This window comes from Acartia tonsa, chromosome 8 (assembly GCF_053477335.1).
Source record: "Acartia tonsa isolate MP-2025a chromosome 8, ASM5347733v1, whole genome shotgun sequence".
Lineage (NCBI taxonomy): Eukaryota > Metazoa > Arthropoda > Copepoda > Calanoida > Acartiidae > Acartia > Acartia tonsa.
Window position 1 is genome coordinate 16,288,703 of NC_137267.1, and position 19,821 is coordinate 16,308,523.

Below are 19,821 nucleotides of genomic sequence, written 5' to 3' on the forward strand. Positions count from 1 at the left end.
AAAAAAATTACTTTTTCTGATCATCGCCAAAAAACGGCAAATAACGGAAACCGCCATTTTCGGCGGTTGGCGGCGCCGATTAATATTTTTATCTGTTTGATGTTGCTCAAGGATTTACCAAAAAAAATTATAGGACTCTAGCTGTAATAGTAGCCACGATATTCATGATATATGTCTGTAGTAAAAGCCGGACAAAAATTCGTCATAAAGTCGGTCAGGGAGCGGTCACCAAAAAAATTTTAGGTTTCTCCTTATACACAAAAGTCATAATGTAGAAATTAAGATTTATTTAGAATTTTTTTCTAATTTTGGTGCTACCCAACCGACTTTGACCGGACACCACGACCGACACAGACCAGATATCCTAAAAAAATCAACTCTTGCCGACGTATAATTACTAAACTTAAAAAGTCATGAAGTCACAGCACTCCATCTTACCTACAAAAAAAATGAGATTGAAAAAACTAGAGGGGGGGGGCTCTTTGAGACCCCCCCCCCCCCCCCCCCCGATCTGTAAGGGTTAATTCGCTAATATATAACCTTGCCTTTGCCGTTTTAGAACTGTATGCATTTAATTTTTTTTATATATATTTAGGAATTAAGAATGAAACAAAAATGCGAAAACTTATTTTGCATATTTTCCTCTTGTATTTTTTACGTTCCTGATTATTTTGGCCCAGATTAAATGCGCAGTTTTAAAATATATTTTTTCAATTTGTAGATTGAACTAGATTTTAGAATCGCAGCTACTCTTGTTAATTCATGACTTTAACTAGGGTATGTTTGTCCAAATATAGCAGTGCAATAGAAAGATTTAAAAACTACATAGCTCTTAAATACAATTTTATGTCCATTTTCATCCAATATTTTGATGGTTTTTTTGTTGCTGCGTTAGTTTATGATAATGTTGTTCTTGCTATATTATATAGGACATTTAAGGATCTATTTGTAAATCCCTTTAATACATTATAGGTATTTTTTCAGCTTGACACATTATTCTGCTTCTGTCTGCTTGTCCCTGAATTACACAAAGATTATATAAATATTGGCATACAGACTTGTCTCACAAATGTTTGTTCATTTGAATCAGCATACATACAAAGCTAAGAAAATAGCTAAAATTTAAAAAAATTATTGAACTGCTTAATTTTGTTATAAAAAATGTCATGAAATAAGATAGAAATGAGCAACAGAATTAATGTAGACATCCTATGAAACCCAGTGTCTTGTACAATTAGAAACGATTTGCAAAACTAAGTAGGTAATAGGTTGTTTAAACTACTAGCGATTAAGCCCCAAGTATCTAGGACAGTGGTGTATATTCTGCACAAGATTAATTTTTTTCCCCTGTTGCAAATGTTTTCAGTTCTCTTAATTTTTACATTTTTTCCCCCAACCACATATTTTTTTTTTTTATCCCCCCCCCCCCCCCCCTTCAGCCGGGTCAAATTTGAAAATATCCTGATCTAGGAAGATAGGATAGTAAGTATATTATAAAACCACCCTAAGACTTAAATTTGCTTAGATACACTTTACAAACATCCATTAAAATAAATATTACAGTTTGATAATTTTATATTTGCTTGCTTTTTTGTTTTTTTGTCATGTCCTGTAACCCTTTTTATACCATTCTTGTTATAGATTTATTTAGTTTTCAGTTTTTTGTCTCATTTTTTTGTTCTATAAAGTATAAGATTAATGTAGTAATTTTATCCTTGTGAACAACCCTTACATGATATGTAATTAAAATTGTTTTCCCTAATTTTCAAATATTATTATTTTAATTTAGACCTATACAGCTGACATAGTGGTGAGATGCTCCCCCTCGAAGCCTGTGTACGCCTTGCCTGGCCTTATCACCCTTCTTTCAGAACATGTAAGTAGATTATTTCTTTTAGTAAAAGTCCCGGGTTCGAATCCCGGCCAAAACCAGTTTACAGCTAATACTAAATATTAAAAACTGCTGGTGTGTCAAACGATTGGAGTCCTTGGTGAGAATTGGGGACATTCTTTAGCCCACAAACAAGTCCAATTCATTGTCATACACGATTGGGACTTGGTTAACCTTAGAATAAGATAACTCTCTGTTGCTCAATCTTTTTAGTAGCGAATCTACTCTATAATTTACGTTGTCTGTCCTTCAGTCTGTTCGTCCGCCAGTCTGTAATGCTATGGGGAAACTTTATTTTCTCGGCTCCTGTTCAAGATAGACAGCTGAAATTTTTAGTAAATATTCTCATGACATATGCCCATCTACTCTATACATTGTTTTGTCTATCTGTCTGTTATTTGGGGTGCTAGATCGATTCCTAGATTTTCAAGTTTTCGTGATTTTCTCAACTACTTTTCAAGATACAAGGCTGAAATTTTCAGGGAATCATTAATTTTATATTCGACATATAATAATATTTCCTAAGTTTTATTAAGATTTTTCTATTAATTGAGTTGCTAGATCGATTCCTAGATTTTTCGGTTTTCATAGTTTTCTCGATTCCTTGTCAGGATTGACGGCTGAAATTATCAGGGATTGAATATGCTCATGTTCTACATATTTCCATCAAGTTTCATTAAGATTTGTCTATTAATTGCGGTGCTAGATCGATTCCTAGATTTTCATGATTATACCTAAGGTTGCGTGATTTTAAAAATTTGATGAGTTCCCTATTTTACTAAGATCAATTTTTATAGTATTCTTTTCTCGATATCCATTCATAATTTTTGAGCTTCGCTACTTATGGATGTTGTCATCCTTGTTATTTATCATTCTAGCTTTATATCAATAATTCTAACTACCAAGGCCAGGCCTACAAAACTGTCCACTGTCACTCTAGTGTTCTTACCTATTCTATCATTACCTATTTATAATATTAACTATCTATCTATTACTAGATGAAGGTGTACAGCACTGTCCATTGTCACTCTAGTGTTCTTAACCTATACTATTATTATCTATTTATAATTCTAACTATCTATCTATTACTAGATGAAGGTGTACAGCACTGTTCACTGTCACTCTAGTGTTCCTAACCTATCCTATTATTATCTATCTATCAATAATTCTCATTATCTAGAACAGGCTGACGCGGTCCCTTTCGATTGGGACCCCCACGGTGAAATTTGGTATGGGACCGCGTGAAGCAAGCGTCAGCGAATTGTAAAAATATATGAGTATAGAAAGCATTAACAAATTATTATTATAATTAAGATAATAATTTTATTATACCATAATAATAATATTAAATATAATAAGATAATGATTATTTCAATCTAATAATAATAAGGTAATTGATCAAATAATTAAAATAATAAATCTAATATTATTTTAATAAATATGTTATTGTTAAATAATTATTATAATATTAAAGTTATTGAGTACTAATTATATTACAAAACAATTATAATAATATGTTTGCTTATTCTAATATTGAATAAAATAAGTTAATTATAATATTGTATGATATTTATATTATTAAATAATTATTATAATAATATGATTGCAAATCATAATATTGTATAATATTTATATTATAAAATAATTAATGTAACATTATAATTGCTAATTATATTATTAATATAATCATAAAATAAATGAAACAACATTATAAATAATTATAATAATATTAAAATTGCTATTTATAATAATGAAAGTAAAAAGATAATTATTTTTGTAATCTCATATTAATATTGTAAATGATATGGTAATTCAAAAAATCAATAATATTATTTTTATGAATATTAAAATAGAAAATAATTAAAATAACATAATTAATAATTTTAATAATATTATAATTGCTAATTAAAGTTAAATATAATAACAGGTATATCAGAGGAAAATAGTTTAAAAAGAACCTACCTTTAATTGAATGAAATGTAATTACAATTATAATATTATTATGAAAATTATGTTATTGTATGATAATTATATTACAAACATTACTATTAACATAATAATTGCTAATTATGATATTGAAAGTAATAAGATAATTATTTTTGTAATCTAATATTGTAAATGATATGATAATTTATAATATAAATATTATTATTTATATGAATATTAAGTTATAAAATAATTGGAATAATTGAAATACCATTATAAATATTTATTATAATATTGTATGATAATTAGATTATAGAATAATTATAATAATATTATTAGTGCTAATTATATAATTAATGTAATCAATAAAATATAAAATTATTAAAATATCATATTAAAATAATTATTATTATTTATTATATATTATAATTGTAAATTATAGTATAGTATCATAATTATGATATAAAATTGCTAAATATATTAATAATATAATTATTAAATAATAAAATAATCAAAATAATATCATAGATAACTATAATAATATTATAATTGCTAATTATAGAAACTTATAAGATAATCGATTGATTTGTAAAGGGTAATAAAATGTGATTGTTGATTATAGCATTATGATTGAAATGTATCATTGATATCTATTGTATTGCAAAAAAATAAGATAATTATAATCAAACTATAAAAGTTAGGTATTATAATAATAATTAAAATGTAATAATATTTAGTAATTGATTTGTAACAGGTAAGATAAAATGATGGATAATTTTAATATTGTAAATTACAAATGATAGTGATGACTATATAATGATAATTAGGTAATAATAAGTATTTGGTTATTTAATTAAATTAATAAACAGATAATGGTAATAATTAGCAATTGATTTTGAGTTGTAGTTGGTGGATTACTAATTGGTTAGATAATATAATTGATAACTGTAGTTATTATACCTGTTACCAGAGATGGAAAGGTAGAGAGTGTACTAAAACTGAAGTTACCTCTGATCTTAAATACCCCCCTGCAAGAAACAAGTTTGGGGGTAAATACATTTTGGGGGGTGGTGTAATAATAGTAGTTGTTATATTTACAGAGAGAGTGTACTAAAACTGAAGTTACCTCTGATCCTAAATACCCCCCTGCAAGAAACAAGTTTGGATGAAATAATTTTTTAAGCCGCAGTTTCTTGCGGGGGGTAAATACATTTCAGGGGGTGGTGTAATAATAGTAGTTGTTATAATTTACAGAAAAATTTATAATTTCTTAGAACCCCACCCCACTTTAAGGGGCTGTTGCCGAAAAAAATCACATCAGAGGGGAGCAATTTTTTTACATCACCAAAACCGGCATTGCCAGCCGGTTTCAGAGATATCCCGGTCAGGCCTGTCGGCCAGCTGGTTCGGCCGTGGTCGGCCGCCAAAAGTACGACAAAAACGGTGTTTTTTGACGGGTTTTTGCCGATTTTGACCCTGGCCACTTTGGACGGCCGTCCCGGCCAGGGTAATTGGGGGAAAAAAATTGTGCAAAATAGCAATGAAGGCCAATGGCCCATAGAATCCAGGGATATGTGTCCCAAGCCGGTCGGCCGCACGGTCTGGCCGCACCGGCCCGCCGAAAATCCGCAAAAACAGCGTTTTTTGACTATTTTCGCGACCTTTGACGGCCGCTGCCGGCCAAACGGCTGGGCCGACCGCCTCCGGCCGCACATCTGCTGAACCGGCTTGGGATGGACTACAAAAAAGTTGAAATACACGTGGCTGCGCCACAAACACACGCCGCGCTACGCGCGAAAAACACGTCAAAAAATGGCCAGTTTTTGGGTGCGCTAACTTTGCCGCCAATTAAAGGCCGGAAGGAGGCCGGCAATTGCCTCCGGCAACACTAAATGATAATAAGAGCCGGCCATTGTGGTTCTGTAGGTACCTTCAGATTTTTTGTAGCCCCTCTGGGAGGCCCACAGGGGCCAATACACCAGGCCTTGTAAAATTTTTTTTTGAAGTGCTCTAACTTTTCCGCCACTTGGGGGAAAATGTTGGGTCATGATTTTTTGCGATGCCATTTTGCCAGATTTTCATGGTTTAAAAAGATTTTTCTGTAAATCAAAAACCCTGCGCGTTATTAACGATCAAAAAACGAGAGGATATTTTGTGTAAAATGGACATTTTGACCTTTTTTTCCGCAATTTTCAACTTTGCGCGCGCGCTGCGCGCGCGTTTTTGCTCCGATTTTCAAAATTCCAATTGCCTCACCTCCGGACGGCATTCAAGAATCCATAGCAATTTTCCTTTTCAAAATCGGCCTCCGGCCGCCCCCCTGCGGGGGGTGGTGAGACTGCGGACCCCCCATTTTGACCCCCCTTACAAAATTTTTTTTTTCCCTTGAACTTCATGCGGCTAACTTGGTAAAATATTACATATTTCGTTACACTCATATTCAAATTTCACCCCGTCTATCTAGAAAAGTACGCCGTCCTATTTTGTTCGGACGACACGGTGAAATATCCACTGATACAGGCTGATGCCTTGGGACCGGGTGGGGCAAGCGTCAGGGAATGGGGCAAGCGTCAAAGAGAAAGGAAAAAGAGAAAGGAAAAAGAGAAAGGAAAAAGAGAAAGGAAAAAGAGAAAGGATCAAAGAGAAAGGAATAGGATAAAATGCAACAGAAACAGAAAACAAACAGTTACAGGCAAAGGCATCAGCATTGGCTTAGTCAACAACCCAAGGCGTCAGCCTGTACCAGTGCAAAAACAGGGTCTAACCATAAAAAAAAACATGAAAAGATTTACAAAGTAATAATCATTAAAATCAAAAAAACATGAATGCATTTACAAAGTAATAATAATCATTAAAATCAAGAAAGCATGAATGTATTTACAAAGTAATAATCATTGGAATAAAGATAACAGGAATATATATATATATTTACAAAGTAATAATCATTACAGAAATTTTACAATTTCTTGAAACCCCACCCCACTTTGAGGGGCTGTGGCCGAAAATTTTCACATCAGGGGAGGGTCAATTTTTTTACATCCCCAAAACCGGCATTGCCAGCCGGTTTCACGGACGTGCCGGTCAGGCCTGTCGGCCTGCCGGTTCGGCCGTGGCCGGCCGTCAAAGTACGGCCGAAAACGGCGTTTTTAGACGGCCTTTGGCCGATTTTGACCCAGGTCACTTTGGACGGCCGTCCCGGCCAGGATATGTGGGGGAAAAAAATTGTGCAAAATAGCAATGAAGGCCCATGGCCCATAGAATCCAGGGATATGTGTCCCAAGTCGGTCGGCCGACCGGCCTAGCCGCACCGGCCCGCCGAAAATCCGCAAAAACAGCGATTTTTGACGATTTTCGCGACCTTTGACGGCCGCTGCCGGCCAAACGGCCGGGCCGACCGCCTCCGGCCGCACATCTGCTGAACCGGCTTGGGATGGACTACAAAAAAGTTGGAATACACGTGGCTGCGCCACAAACACACGCCGCGCTACGCGCGAAAAACACGTCAAAAAATGGCCATTTTTTGGGTGCGCTAACTTTGCCGCCACTTAAAGGCCGGAAGGAGGCCGGCAATTGCCTCCGGCAACACTAACTCATAGTTAGAGCCGGCCATTGTGGTTCCATAGGTACCTTCAGATTTTTTCTCCCCCTCCCGGGAGGCCCACAGTGGCCAATACGGCAGGCCTCCTAAAAAAAATTTTGAAGTGCTCTAACTTTTCCGCCAATGGGGGGAAAATGTTGGGTCATGATTTTTCGGGAGGCCATCCGGCCATATTTTCAGGGTTTTCAAGGAAATTACTGTAACTTGAAAAACCTGCGCGTTATTAACGATCAAAAAATCAATGGATAATTTGACAAAATTTTCAAGTGGGAGGTTCTGAAACCCTATTTTTCAACTTTGCGCGCGCGCTGCGCGCGCGTTTTTGGTCCGATTTTCAAAATTCCAATTGTCTCACCTCCGGACGGCATTCAAGAATCCATAGCAATTTTCCTTTTCAAAATCGGCCTTCGGCCGCCACCCTGCGGGTGGGGGTGAGACCGCCGGACCCCCCATTTTGACCCCCTATACAAAATTTTTTTTTTTTCCTTGAACTTCACATGATCAGGATCTTGGTAAAATTATTCCATTTCATTCCATATTTCACCATCATCTAGAAAAGTACGCCGTCCTATTTTGTTCGGACGACACGGTGAAATATCCCTGATACAGGCTGATGCCTTGGGACCGGGTGGGGCAAGCGTCAGGGAATGGGGCAAGCGTCAAAGAGAAAGGAAAAAGAGAAAGGAAAAAGAGAAAGGAAAAAGAGAAAGGAAAAAGAGAAAGGAAAAAGAGAAAGGAAAAAGAGAAGGGAAAAAGAGAAAGGAATAGGATAAAATGCAACAGAAACAGAAAACAAACAGTTACAGGCAAAGGCATCAGCATTGGCTTAGTCAACAACCCAAGGCATCAGCCTGTACCAGTGCAAAAACAGGGTCTAACCATAAAAAAAAACATGAAAAAATTTACAAAGTAATAATCATTAAAATCAAAAAAAAAACATGAATGCATTTACAAAGTAATAATCATTAAAATCAAGAAGACATGAATGCATTTACAAATTAATAATCATTGGAATAAAGAAACCAGGAATATAATTACAAAGTAATAATCATTACAGAAAATTTACAATTTCTTGCAACCCCACCCCACTTTGAGGGGTTGTGGCCGAAAATTTTCACATCAGGGGGGGGTCAATTTTTTTACATCCCCAAAACCGGCATTGCCAGCCGGTTTCACGGATGTGCCGGTCAGGCCTGTCGGCCTGCCGGTTCGGCCGTGGCCGGCCGTCAAAGTACGGCCGAAAACGGCGTTTTTTGACGGCCTTTGGCCGATTTTGACCCAGGCCACTTTGAACGGCCGTCCCGGCCAGGATATGTGGGGGAAAAAAATTGTGCAAAATAGCAATGAAGGCCCATGGCCCATAGAATCCATAGATATGTGTCCCAAGTCGGTCGGCCGACCGGCCTGGCCGCACCGGCCCGCCGAAAATCCGCAAAAACAGCAATTTTTGACGATTTTCGCGACCTTTGACGGCCGCTGCCGGCCAAACGGCCGGGCCGACCGCCTCCGGCCGCACATCTGCTGAACCGGCTTGGGATGGACTACAAAAAAGTTGGAATACACGTGGCTTTGCCCCAAACACACGCCGCGCTACGCGCGAAAAACACGTCAAAAAATGGCCATTTTTTGGATGCGCTAACTTTGCCGCCAATTTAAGGCCGGAAGGCGGCCGGCAATTGCCTCCGGCAACACTAAATGATAGTTAGAGCCGGCCATTGTGGTTCTATAGGTACCTTCAGATTTTTTCTCCCCCTCCCAGGAGGCCCACAGTGGCCAATACGGCAGGCCTCCTAAAATTTTTTTTGAAGTGCTCTAACTTTTCCGCCAATGGGGGGAAAATGTTGGGTCATGATTTTTCGGGAAGGCATTTTTCCATATTTTCAGGGTTTTCAAGGAAATTAACGTAACTTGAAAAACCTGCGCGTTATTAACGATCAAAAAACGAGAGGATAATTTGTGCAAAACGTACTTTTTTACCTTTTTTTCCGCAATTTTCAACTTTGCGCGCGCGCTGCGCGCGCGTTTTCGCTCCGATTTTCAAAATTCCAATTGTCTCACCTCCGGACGGCATTCAAGAATCCATAGCAATTTTCCTTTTCAAAATCGGACTCCGTCACCCCATATGACCCCCGCTGTTCAACTGCCGACCCCCCATTTTTGACCCCCCTCACAAAAATTTTTTTTTTTCCTTGAACTTCATGTGATCCTGACCTTGGTAAAATTATTCCATTTCATTCCATATTTCACCATAATTTATTACTAGATGAAGGTGTACAGCACTGTACACTGTCACTCTAGTTTTCTTAACCTATCCTATTATCTATCTATCAATAATATTTACTATTTATCTATTACTAGATGAAGGTGTACAGTACTGTCCATTGTCACTCTAGTGTTCGTAACCAATCCTATCTATCAATAATATTAACTATCTATTACTAGATGAAGGGTTACAGACTACAGTACTGTCCACTGTCACTCTAGTGTTCGTAACCTATCCTATCTAATAATCTATCAATAATATTAACTATCTATCTATTACTAGATGAAGGTGTACAGTACTGTCCATTGTCACTCTAGTGTTCCAAACCTGGCCTCCCACCTCAACCAATTTCTACCCACCCCTACTGTTGAGAGAGGACAGGCAAATCTCAAGATCACTCTTATTTGGAAAGAAGGTATCCTTTTTTACATCCGAATAGATTTTAATGAATCAATATTTATATGCAGGGGGCAGGGTTTCGGATCCGCAAGGATCCTTGGACTCAAAAAAATGCGGAAAAAATGGAAAAATCTACCTAAATTTATATAAAATCTCAGACATTCTCTTGATGAGAGCCAATCTTTAAGGTTTAGGTTCAGACTTGAAAATTAAAAGTATTTTTGACTTCGAATTAAAGAATAAAATTTTTTTGAAAAATTTGGTTATTTTATTTTTATTGTCAAGGATCCGGATCCAGTAGGATCCGGATCCGGATCCGCACTGACCAAATTTTGAGGATCCGGATCCGCATACAATCAATGCGGATCCGAAACCCTGGCAGGGGGTGAATAATATTATAATAGATACTACCTCGTTTTTCAAGGAATAATTGACTTTCACAAAAATAACGAAATATACATACAAAGCTTCTTAAAAATAGGTCAGTGGTGTATATTCTGCACAAGAATCATTTTTTTCCCTGGCTACAAAATATTTCATTGCATTTTTCCCTAGTTTTTTCCCCAAGGAGGGGGAAAAAATGAAAAAATGTTCTCTGTATTATTCTTTTTTTCATTTTTTTTGTCCCTCCCACTATTCTTTGTATTTGTTCCCCCTACTTTATCAGAGGTTCCTTTACAGAATATACACCCCTGAAATATGTATTAAGGGGCTGTACTTTCCATGTCCTGTTAATGGCAGGTGTCACATTTTAACCCACCCCTTACTCATTTAGTAGGTAAGGAGTGTGAGCATATGGTATCCCCTGTATCTCAAACTATATATATTTAATTGGTAAGGAGTGTGAGCTAATGGTATCCCCTGTATCTCAAACTATATATATTTAATTGGTAAGGAGTGTGAGCTAATGGTATCCCCTTTATCTCAAACTATATATTTAGTAGGTAAGGAGTGTGAGCTAATGGTATCCCCTGTATCTCAAACTATATATATTTAGTTGGTAAGGAGTGTGAGCTAATGGTATCCCCTTTATCTCAAACTATATATTTAGTTGGTAAGGAGTGTGAGCTAATGGTATCCCCTTTATCTCAAACTATATATATTTAGTTGGTAAGGAGTGTGAGCTAATGGTATCCCCTTTATCTCAAACTATATATATTTAGTTGGTAAGGAGTGTGAGCTAATGGTATCCCCTTTATCTCAAACTATATATTTAGTTGGTAAGGAGTGTGAGCTAATGGTATCCCCATTATCTCAAACTATATATATTTAGTTGGTAAGGAGTGTGAGCTAATGGTATCCCCTTTATCTCAAACTATATATATTTAGTTGGTAAGGAGTGTGAGCTAATGGTATCCCCTGTATCTCAAACTTTCATCAGAGGAGAAGTCAACATAATTAGATATTTTGCAAGGTAATATTAATATCAACTTTGCTTAACAAGGATGACAGCATCCACTACAAAAGCTAGCAAATAGTAAGACAAATAGATTGAGGATCAAAATGAGTTTTTCGGTAAAGTAAATGTAGATGCCTTAATCCTAATTTAGTAACAATAACAAAAATAAATCAGACGTGTATCTTAATTAGCAGCTGAGAAAATCTCATTCCTTTTCTGAAACTCATTTTTTAATAAATAAAGAAAGCTAGATGAAATTTACTTATATTCTAGTTGTATTTTTTGCATAGTAACATATTTGTTACTAAAATCAAACAAACAAGTGTTTTACTAAATAAACATGTCGTGTTTTCATATCTATATGCATTAAGTTAATGCAAACTTATGCAAAATTGACGCAAATCCAGTTAAAAAGCAATTGAAATATGAATCTATCTATAATATAAAGTAAAACTATGTGGGTCATGTTAAAGATCTTTATAACCGCAGGACTGTTTTGGCTCTGCTTTTCATAAAATATATCTAGTGTGATCAAACCATGTTTTAAGTTTACCTTCCCCCGAAAAAAAATAGATTAATTCATATAGTAAGTCTACTAGAATATGATGGAGTACACTCTGTAACAGCTATAGATATGATACTTGATAGTGTTACTAATATTCTATATATTATATAGGTTGTATCCTAGTCTACTAGAATATGATGGAGTAAACTCTGTTACAGCTATAGATACGATACTTGATAGTGTAACTAATATTCTATTACACAGGTTGTATCCTAGTCTACTAGAATATGATGGAGTACACTCTGTAACAGCTATAGATATGATACTTGATAGTGTAACTAATATTCTATATATTATATAGGTTGTATCCTAGTCTTCTAGAATATGATGAGTACAGTGTACACTCTGTAACAGCTATAGACACGATACTTGATAGTGTAACTAATATTATATATATTATAGTTGTATCCTAGTCTACTAGAATATGATGGAGTACACTCTGTAACAGCTATAGATATGATACTTGATAGTGTAACTAATATTCTATATATGATATAGGTTGTATCCTAGTCTACTAGAATATGATGGAGTACACTCTGTAACAGCTATAGACACAATGCTTGACAGTGTAACCAGCCTTCTCTGGGCCCAACCAAAGGCATACAAAACTTTAGAAAACTTTTTATTTTTGTAGACACAATCAGCCGATTATTTTATTACATTCTGAAGTCCAGAACTACAATTAACTTACATAGTGCTAAACATTGTAGTTAATGACAGCTGGAAATGAAAAATACTTACGAGTTAAGTTTATGATTGCCTGATACAATTATCATTCTTACTTGTTTTAAGTTACCAAAGATGTTATCTAAAAATTAAACAACGTTTTTGGATGACCCTTTTTATATGCTCCTTAGAATAAATACTAAGAACCCTGAACTGTTATCTAAAGTTTTGTACAACTGCAGGACAGACAGCCCATTCTGCGACCTTTGGCGGTCAACCTTGCCAGAATGGAATACCTGTGCGGCAATCAGTTTGGCATTGCTGACCTTGCCCTGTTTTCTGCTCTTAAACAGCTAAATCTGGAAAAGTAAGTAGCTTCCTTTCCAAGTCAATTGAGAACATAAATCAAAACTTAGATTTATTTACACAAAAGCCATTATACACTAGATACATTTTGTTAAGCAAGGTTTTCAAAGGCTTAATATAAGTTATATATAGTTAGGTTGTACTTAACTATCACAGAAACCTTTCTGGAGCTTTAAAAAAAGATGGTTTTGGGTCAATCACTGTACACGCCAGGCTACAATTGAATCAAGATAAAAGTAAGTGCCGAGCTCTGGGACCTATGTATGGTGAAATTAGACATAAAACCATGATGATTCCAGGTAAAACCAAAATATTTCAGCGATATCTTTTTGAGAAAATTAGATTTGAAAATTTCAAGTTCAATTTTCACCCCCTAGGAGTTGTCGCATAATCATGACAAGAAAAGCAAAGATTATTTATTTAAAATTTTGAACAAGTTTGCTTTTATAAAGTTCTTCATAAAACCACTCCTGAAGGGAGTTAATTAATGGCCATTTTTTATCAGTTGCTTTGATAAGGTCACGGAAATTCAGCCTTAAACAAATCATATATAGAGAGGTTTTATGAAAGACTTCATTAAAGCAAAGTTGTTCAAAATTTTAAATAAATAATCTAGGAGGTGAAAATTGAACCTAAAATTTTCAAATCTAATTTTCTCAAAAAGATCCCGCTGAAATATTTTGGTTTTACCTAGAATCATCACGGTTTTATGTCTAATTTCACCATACATAGGTCCCAGAGCTCGGCACTTACTTTTGTCTTGATTCAATTGTAGCCTGGCGTGTGTATGTTTGTATTTAACAACATAGAAAAAATAGGTGCTATGTAACTTTACTTAAAGGATAAGATATTAGAATTTAGTATTAATTTGTTAGTATTTCTTCTTACCAAGGAAATGGACAATTAAATTAATATTAATATTACCTCTATATTTTTTTATCCCTTATCTTCAATGATTAGGTAAGAATTATTTTTTTTAGGGATTTGCAGCCTGAGCTTAAGAAGTGGTTTACAGCTGTTTCAATGAAGCTAATGGTGAGATTTTATTATTAAGAAGACATTGCTATGTTATTTTAAATTACCTATCAAAATATTTTTCAGGCATATTTAAGGGATAAGACAAAGGCTGATAAATTGATGCACATCCCCAATGATGATGCACATCCCCAATGATGATACACAAAATTATCCCTTCTGTGAATTAAAATTAGTGGTTGAAACGTGTGAACACTGAAATTTTAAAAAAAGTAATCAAAATTTTCTAGAGTCCACAAAATTGTTTAGCCAACGAATAAGAAAACGTTGCGGACTAGGGTAATAAACAGTATCACCATCTTGAATAAATAAGTTATAAGATGCAAAAATCTTATAATTGTAAAGGTTACAAATTCTTTAGATTTCCTATGATAACGCAAAGGTGAAAAATTATTTTTTAATCCCCCTTTTTTAGCTGCATTCTTTAAAGAGTACTTTTACATAGGAAACTTTTGTGGTATTTATATACAAAACATTTTCAATCTTTCTGTTTTCAGGGAGGCAAGGGGCGTAGACAGCACAGGATGTCAAGCTCTAGGAAAAGTTTCAACAACAGAAGAAGACAGTCAGAGAGAAAAAATTCTGAACGCCAGTGCAATGCTGATAACAGGTGTCTATAAACACTCAAGCATGCGTGCGCACCTCACAAAGTAGCTGATTTAGACTCTCAGTTTACCCCCCTCCCCCAAATCTTTATGGAAAAAGGGGGGGGGGGGGGTAGGATTTTACCCAACAATCTCGTAATCTAAGAAGGTAAAAAAAAATTCAATTAAAATTTTTTATATTCATTGCAATTTGGCTGCATATTACCTATTTCATTTTAGGGAGTTATTTACTAAATAGTAGCTTCCTATGATGTTTTTAATTGTAATGGATACTTTGATTACGAGTTCGTTGGGTATATCTCCAAATTTAAAAATTCAATTGATGGTCTAAATCAAACTTTGTTATTTCTTGCTCAATTTCAGAAAGATCTGAACCATAAACTTTGTTGAAATAAGGTCATTGTGTACATTATTATCAGCCTGACCTACTTCAGCAAAGTTATAAATGTTGTTAAATAATGTTTTTATTTCTTGTTAATTGCACATAATAATAGATCAATAAAGACATTTCTCCCCTAATTTTTTAGTTAGTTTTTTTGTTTATTATTTATATTTTACCAGCGCAGATACTCTATAGTTTGGTCCGTTTGTCAACTCTGCAACAAATAGCTTACTCATAAAGTGTAATTGTAATCTTGATTTTGCTAACATTTACTATGTTTCTTTGTATTGTTGCTATTTAACAAACTTTGTTATGAAATAAAATCATTGTTTGCAGAAAATCTCCCAAGAAGGATGTTAAGCATGAGAATAATAGCAAGTCAAGCAAATCTGATGGTAAACAAAACAATTCCAACAAGTCGAGCAAAGAAAACTCACCAAAGTTGGACAACAACAACAAAAACGCGCCAAAATCTGGCGGGAAAAATAACAAACAAAAGAAGGCGTCACCAGCACCATCTAGCGGCAGCAGTGGAAAAGAAAATTCTCCGCCAAAATCTGTGACAATTTCTAGCCACATGGGAAAAAAGGAAAGATATTTTTCCATTATATTTCAATCCTCTGACCAAAAACTTTTGTTTATAAGAGGGAAGTAAGCCTGTTTTAGGCCCATCTTTCGCCGTTTCTTCACAGTTTCCGAAATTAAAGCAACTGCCATGCCAAATCTCAGTGCTTTAACACTTTTTTTTGTTCTAGCTCATTTGTGTTTTAGGTTTGGTTACAATAAATGGCACATCTACCCTCCCTTCCTTGTCAATTTGTCAAGATAATAAAATGTATAGGTTAGTTTGAAATATAAATATATGATCCAGATAACTACCTGGTTCCAGCGTTGGGGACCTATTTCGTCTGGTAGTAATTTAGTAAATTGCTTTCTGTGCTTTTGTAGCAACTTGGCTGATATTAAAAGACACATTGAAAGTCGGCACAGGGTCAACAGGGTGGGGACATATAGCTATTTAACCCCCTCTCCTCTCTTGTTTTACTTTAATGTCAAAAGGGAATGAAATATAATGGAAGATTTTTTAATGGCAGGAATTATTGAGTTTCTTTTCTGAGAATGGTATCAACTATGATAATGTTGAGCACCCAGAAGTGTTTACTGTGGACGCTATGATGCCCTATCTCACCAATGTCAAAGGAGCTATCGGAAAAAATCTGTTTCTCAAAGACAAGAAAACAAAGGCATTGATTAGTGATTATTTTGTGTAAAAAAAGCAGCCATGCTGTTAGTGCAGCTTCTGTAGATGAACAAAAACCAGTTGAAGTTTTAACTTTTATTTGGGGTCAGTAACATGGAGCGGCTGCAAATTGTGAATAAATTTTTTTAAAATGTGGGGGGGGGGTATTTTTTTCTATGCCTTATCCCTGTGGAATTTTGAAGTACCCATTAAAACAAATAATATATTTAACAAATTAAAGAAAAATTACACCTTTAATGGATGTTTCTGAATTTTCAACAAAAAAATGACGGAGTTGCTATAATTGCGGCCAACTATTTGATGCTTACTGAGAGCAGTATTAACTTAATGAGGAAATGAATAGATCACTAATCAAGCCCCACACCTACAGGCTTTCTACCTGTTAACAGCCAACCATGATCGTGAGGTGAAGCTCAATGATGTGGCCAAGTCTGTCGGCGCTAAAGAACTCAGGTTGTTAATTTGTATTATAAGATTGACGTGTGTTAGTTCTAGCCTTGCTCTTCCTCCCTTAAAGGTTAGAGGCGCAGTCACTATTCTATTATATAGGTAGTAAGGTTTTTTTTGTCTGTGTCTTATCATTTTGATAACTACTAAACCGATTTAGTTCATTTTAGGGAAGCTTCACATAGATCCCGGTATGGGTTTAGGCTTTTTTTTTGTTTTCCTCCACTATTCATTTAAATTTAAAGCTCATACCTAGATGCTAGGGATGCTATCGCTAATATTTACATAAAACTTTGAGTAACTAGGTAATCATTTCGTTAATGCTTCACTTCCTATGACATACTAGATTTTTTTACAAGTTAGATATCGTTTTTAATATGGATTTAAATGGATTTTATTTAGGTTTGCTGATCCCGAAACAATGTACCAGAAGCTTGGAGTCAAGGAGGGCTGTGTTTCACCTTTTGCCCTCATTAATGATAAGGTACAAAACCGATAGGTAGACAGGATAACGAATGGACAAAATTCTGGATCAGGTTCAGTTTACAGTAAAATAATCTTGGAATCGATTATATCCAAATTTCAAAAACAGAAATTATAGTTTAGGGCTTTCAGTGGCCAAACGGTTGAACGTATTATATAGTTTACTAGGTTCGCACTAAATTTTAACCAACAAAAGAAGGTCTAAAATTAATCTGGAGTAACTATTACTCAAAAATGCATTGTTATCTCGCAAAAAAAGACTTATTTTACGTGTGTTCCCTTTTACCTTTCCCTGTGCATCATTGGATCTTGGCTTTTACAGATTCTAGCCGTTTGCAGCTAGAAGACTTTAAATCTCATAGATTTGTGAAGATAATCGATCCTTACTGCACCAGATTCACAATTCTTTGTAAATCTGCTGCTAAATTGTAACTGAGATACAGGATGCGTAATTTCCAAATCAGATTTGCTTGTAGTGATGCTTCGCTAATAACATTGTACTTGATCGTGTATGGAATAGATAATCCAGAAATCATCAAAAAAGGATCATTATTTTATTACTCATCTGGTAAATGTAATGAATTTAAGATTGCTACGCTTTCTTAATTAAACTTAACTGTCATAGGAATTATCATTTTCTAGGGGAACGATGTGACCCTGTTAGTGGACAAACTGTTAGTAAGTGGAGAGGTTTCTACAGTCAGTTTTCATCCCATGGTCAACACTAGCACCACAACCATTTCTAGCAAGGATTTCAACAAGTTCTTGTATCTCACAAGGTACACATTTCTGGGTGGTTTCCCTAAATTTGCGTAGTCGAGCTCAGAAAATCATCAGCTTACCTTACTAATGAATAATTGAAACTAGGTGGGGGGGGGGGGGGTCATCTTGTGGTAGTGTTATACCTCAAAAATGTGCTAGTCTTCTATACTTTTGGTGATAATAAATATAGAGTTGCTTGGCTTCCTAATAAATTATACCTTACTGTTACAATAATTATGCAAAGTTGGAAATAGAGTTATGCGTTATGTACAATTGGACGTACGGACAAATTCTAAATGTAATAAAGCTTCGCTTTTCATAATCCTTATAATAAAGTAACATGATGTATGTTTGTCTGTCTCTTTGTCTGTACCGAAGGATCTCGCTAACCTCTGAACCGATCGGGTTCTCCTTAACAGGGTAGCTTTTCATAGTTCCCGGGAAGGTTTATATCTATTTTTGGGGATGGTACTACCACGAAAAAATTAAATATTTTTATTAAATGGTTGATTTTAAAATAGATTGAAAGAAACAATTTTGCGTGTCTCTAGAGGCCTCTAGGGGTGGGGCGTAGCCGCTAGTAAAGTTATAAAATAATAACTAATAATTTTTTAGGCATAAAGTGATCCAGTTTTAAAACCAAGAAAGAAAAATATTTATACAAGAATATTACCGAGCATTATTTTGTAAATAGTTAAATTGTTCCTTTAACATGTTTAAAAAGTTATTTTTAAGTGACTATTGTATTTTGATTAAGTTTTTGATGTGGCGCGTTCCCTAAAAGTGTTTGTCGAAATATTTTTAAAACTAATTTAGAATATGGGATGTTAGTTTCTGGGCTCAACAAGACATTTTGTGGGTAAGCGCCATTTTTGTCTCAAAGATTGGAAAATGGAAATAAGCCTTTCAAGATTTTCATTCATTGGTGGTATTTTATTTTAAAAACTATTACCCATGATTCTTACTTTTTAGTGCCAGTCAAAGATAATCTTTTATATGAAACTAAATCTAAATTCGACTGACCCACAACCTGAAAGCAAAAAAGATAATTTTCTCCATTTAAAATTATTTTTTGATATTTTTTCACCTTTTCTTTAGTTTTTTACTGACATAGATGTGATAATTTTAATAGCTATGCTACTCTATAATTTACTTGGTCTGTCCATCCATCAGTCACGCTATTGGAAATGTCATTTTTTCGGTTCTTATTCAAGACTGCTGTATTTTAGTTTAAAGAAGGTTTTGTGATTTTTTTACTATTTATCACTCCTTCCTCTTTTTATTTTCCACTGATCCAGAACATTAACTTTATAATTTTTACATGAATTTATATCTTTCGTTTTTTATGGATGTTGGCGTCCTTGTTAAAAGAAACTACCATCACATTTTTTGTTAATTTATATTTGTTATGTAATAATATATTAGAATACTGTACAATTTTTATTTATAAAATGTAAACTATAACAATTTACCTACATGATTTTTTTTTCAAATAAAGTTTATTAAGATACAATCAGGTATACTCATTATTCAATATTCATTCACAAGATCAAATGAAGGCATGATATACTTAAAGGGAATAGTAGTTTTCGCCATATTCAGAAAATTTTGAACAAGCTTCTAGTCAAATTCGTTTATTAAGTCTAACTGTTCTTATTGATGACCTACCGTATTATTAAACGCATATTTAAAAACAGTTTGACCTAATAAGCTCAGTTGATTGGAATCTTACTCACAACGTAACTGAGTTTTGCGAAAGCTACTATTCCCTTT

General features: G+C 34.6%; 1 protein-coding gene across 2 annotated transcripts in view; it reads left to right on the forward strand.

Moving 5' to 3' along the window:
• Positions 1-19,561, forward strand: part of AIMP2 (aaRS-interacting multifunctional protein 2) — a 28,552-nt gene extending 8,991 nt beyond the window's left edge. For both annotated transcript variants that reach the window (XM_080169230.1, XM_080169231.1), the window contains 13 exons: positions 1,790-1,876; positions 9,961-10,093; positions 11,407-11,491; positions 12,540-12,639; positions 12,950-13,074; positions 14,054-14,108; positions 14,606-14,718; positions 15,432-15,682; positions 16,188-16,339; positions 16,727-16,809; positions 17,206-17,287; positions 17,929-18,065; positions 18,664-19,561. In XM_080169230.1, coding sequence (XP_080025356.1) covers positions 1,790-1,876; positions 9,961-10,093; positions 11,407-11,491; positions 12,540-12,639; positions 12,950-13,074; positions 14,054-14,108; positions 14,606-14,718; positions 15,432-15,682; positions 16,188-16,339; positions 16,727-16,809; positions 17,206-17,287; positions 17,929-18,065; positions 18,664-18,685 — 1,425 coding nt within the window. In that variant the 3' untranslated portion in view covers positions 18,686-19,561. The remainder of the gene's footprint in view (positions 1-1,789; positions 1,877-9,960; positions 10,094-11,406; positions 11,492-12,539; positions 12,640-12,949; positions 13,075-14,053; positions 14,109-14,605; positions 14,719-15,431; positions 15,683-16,187; positions 16,340-16,726; positions 16,810-17,205; positions 17,288-17,928; positions 18,066-18,663) is intronic.
• The last annotated feature ends 260 nt before the right edge of the window (positions 19,562-19,821 follow it).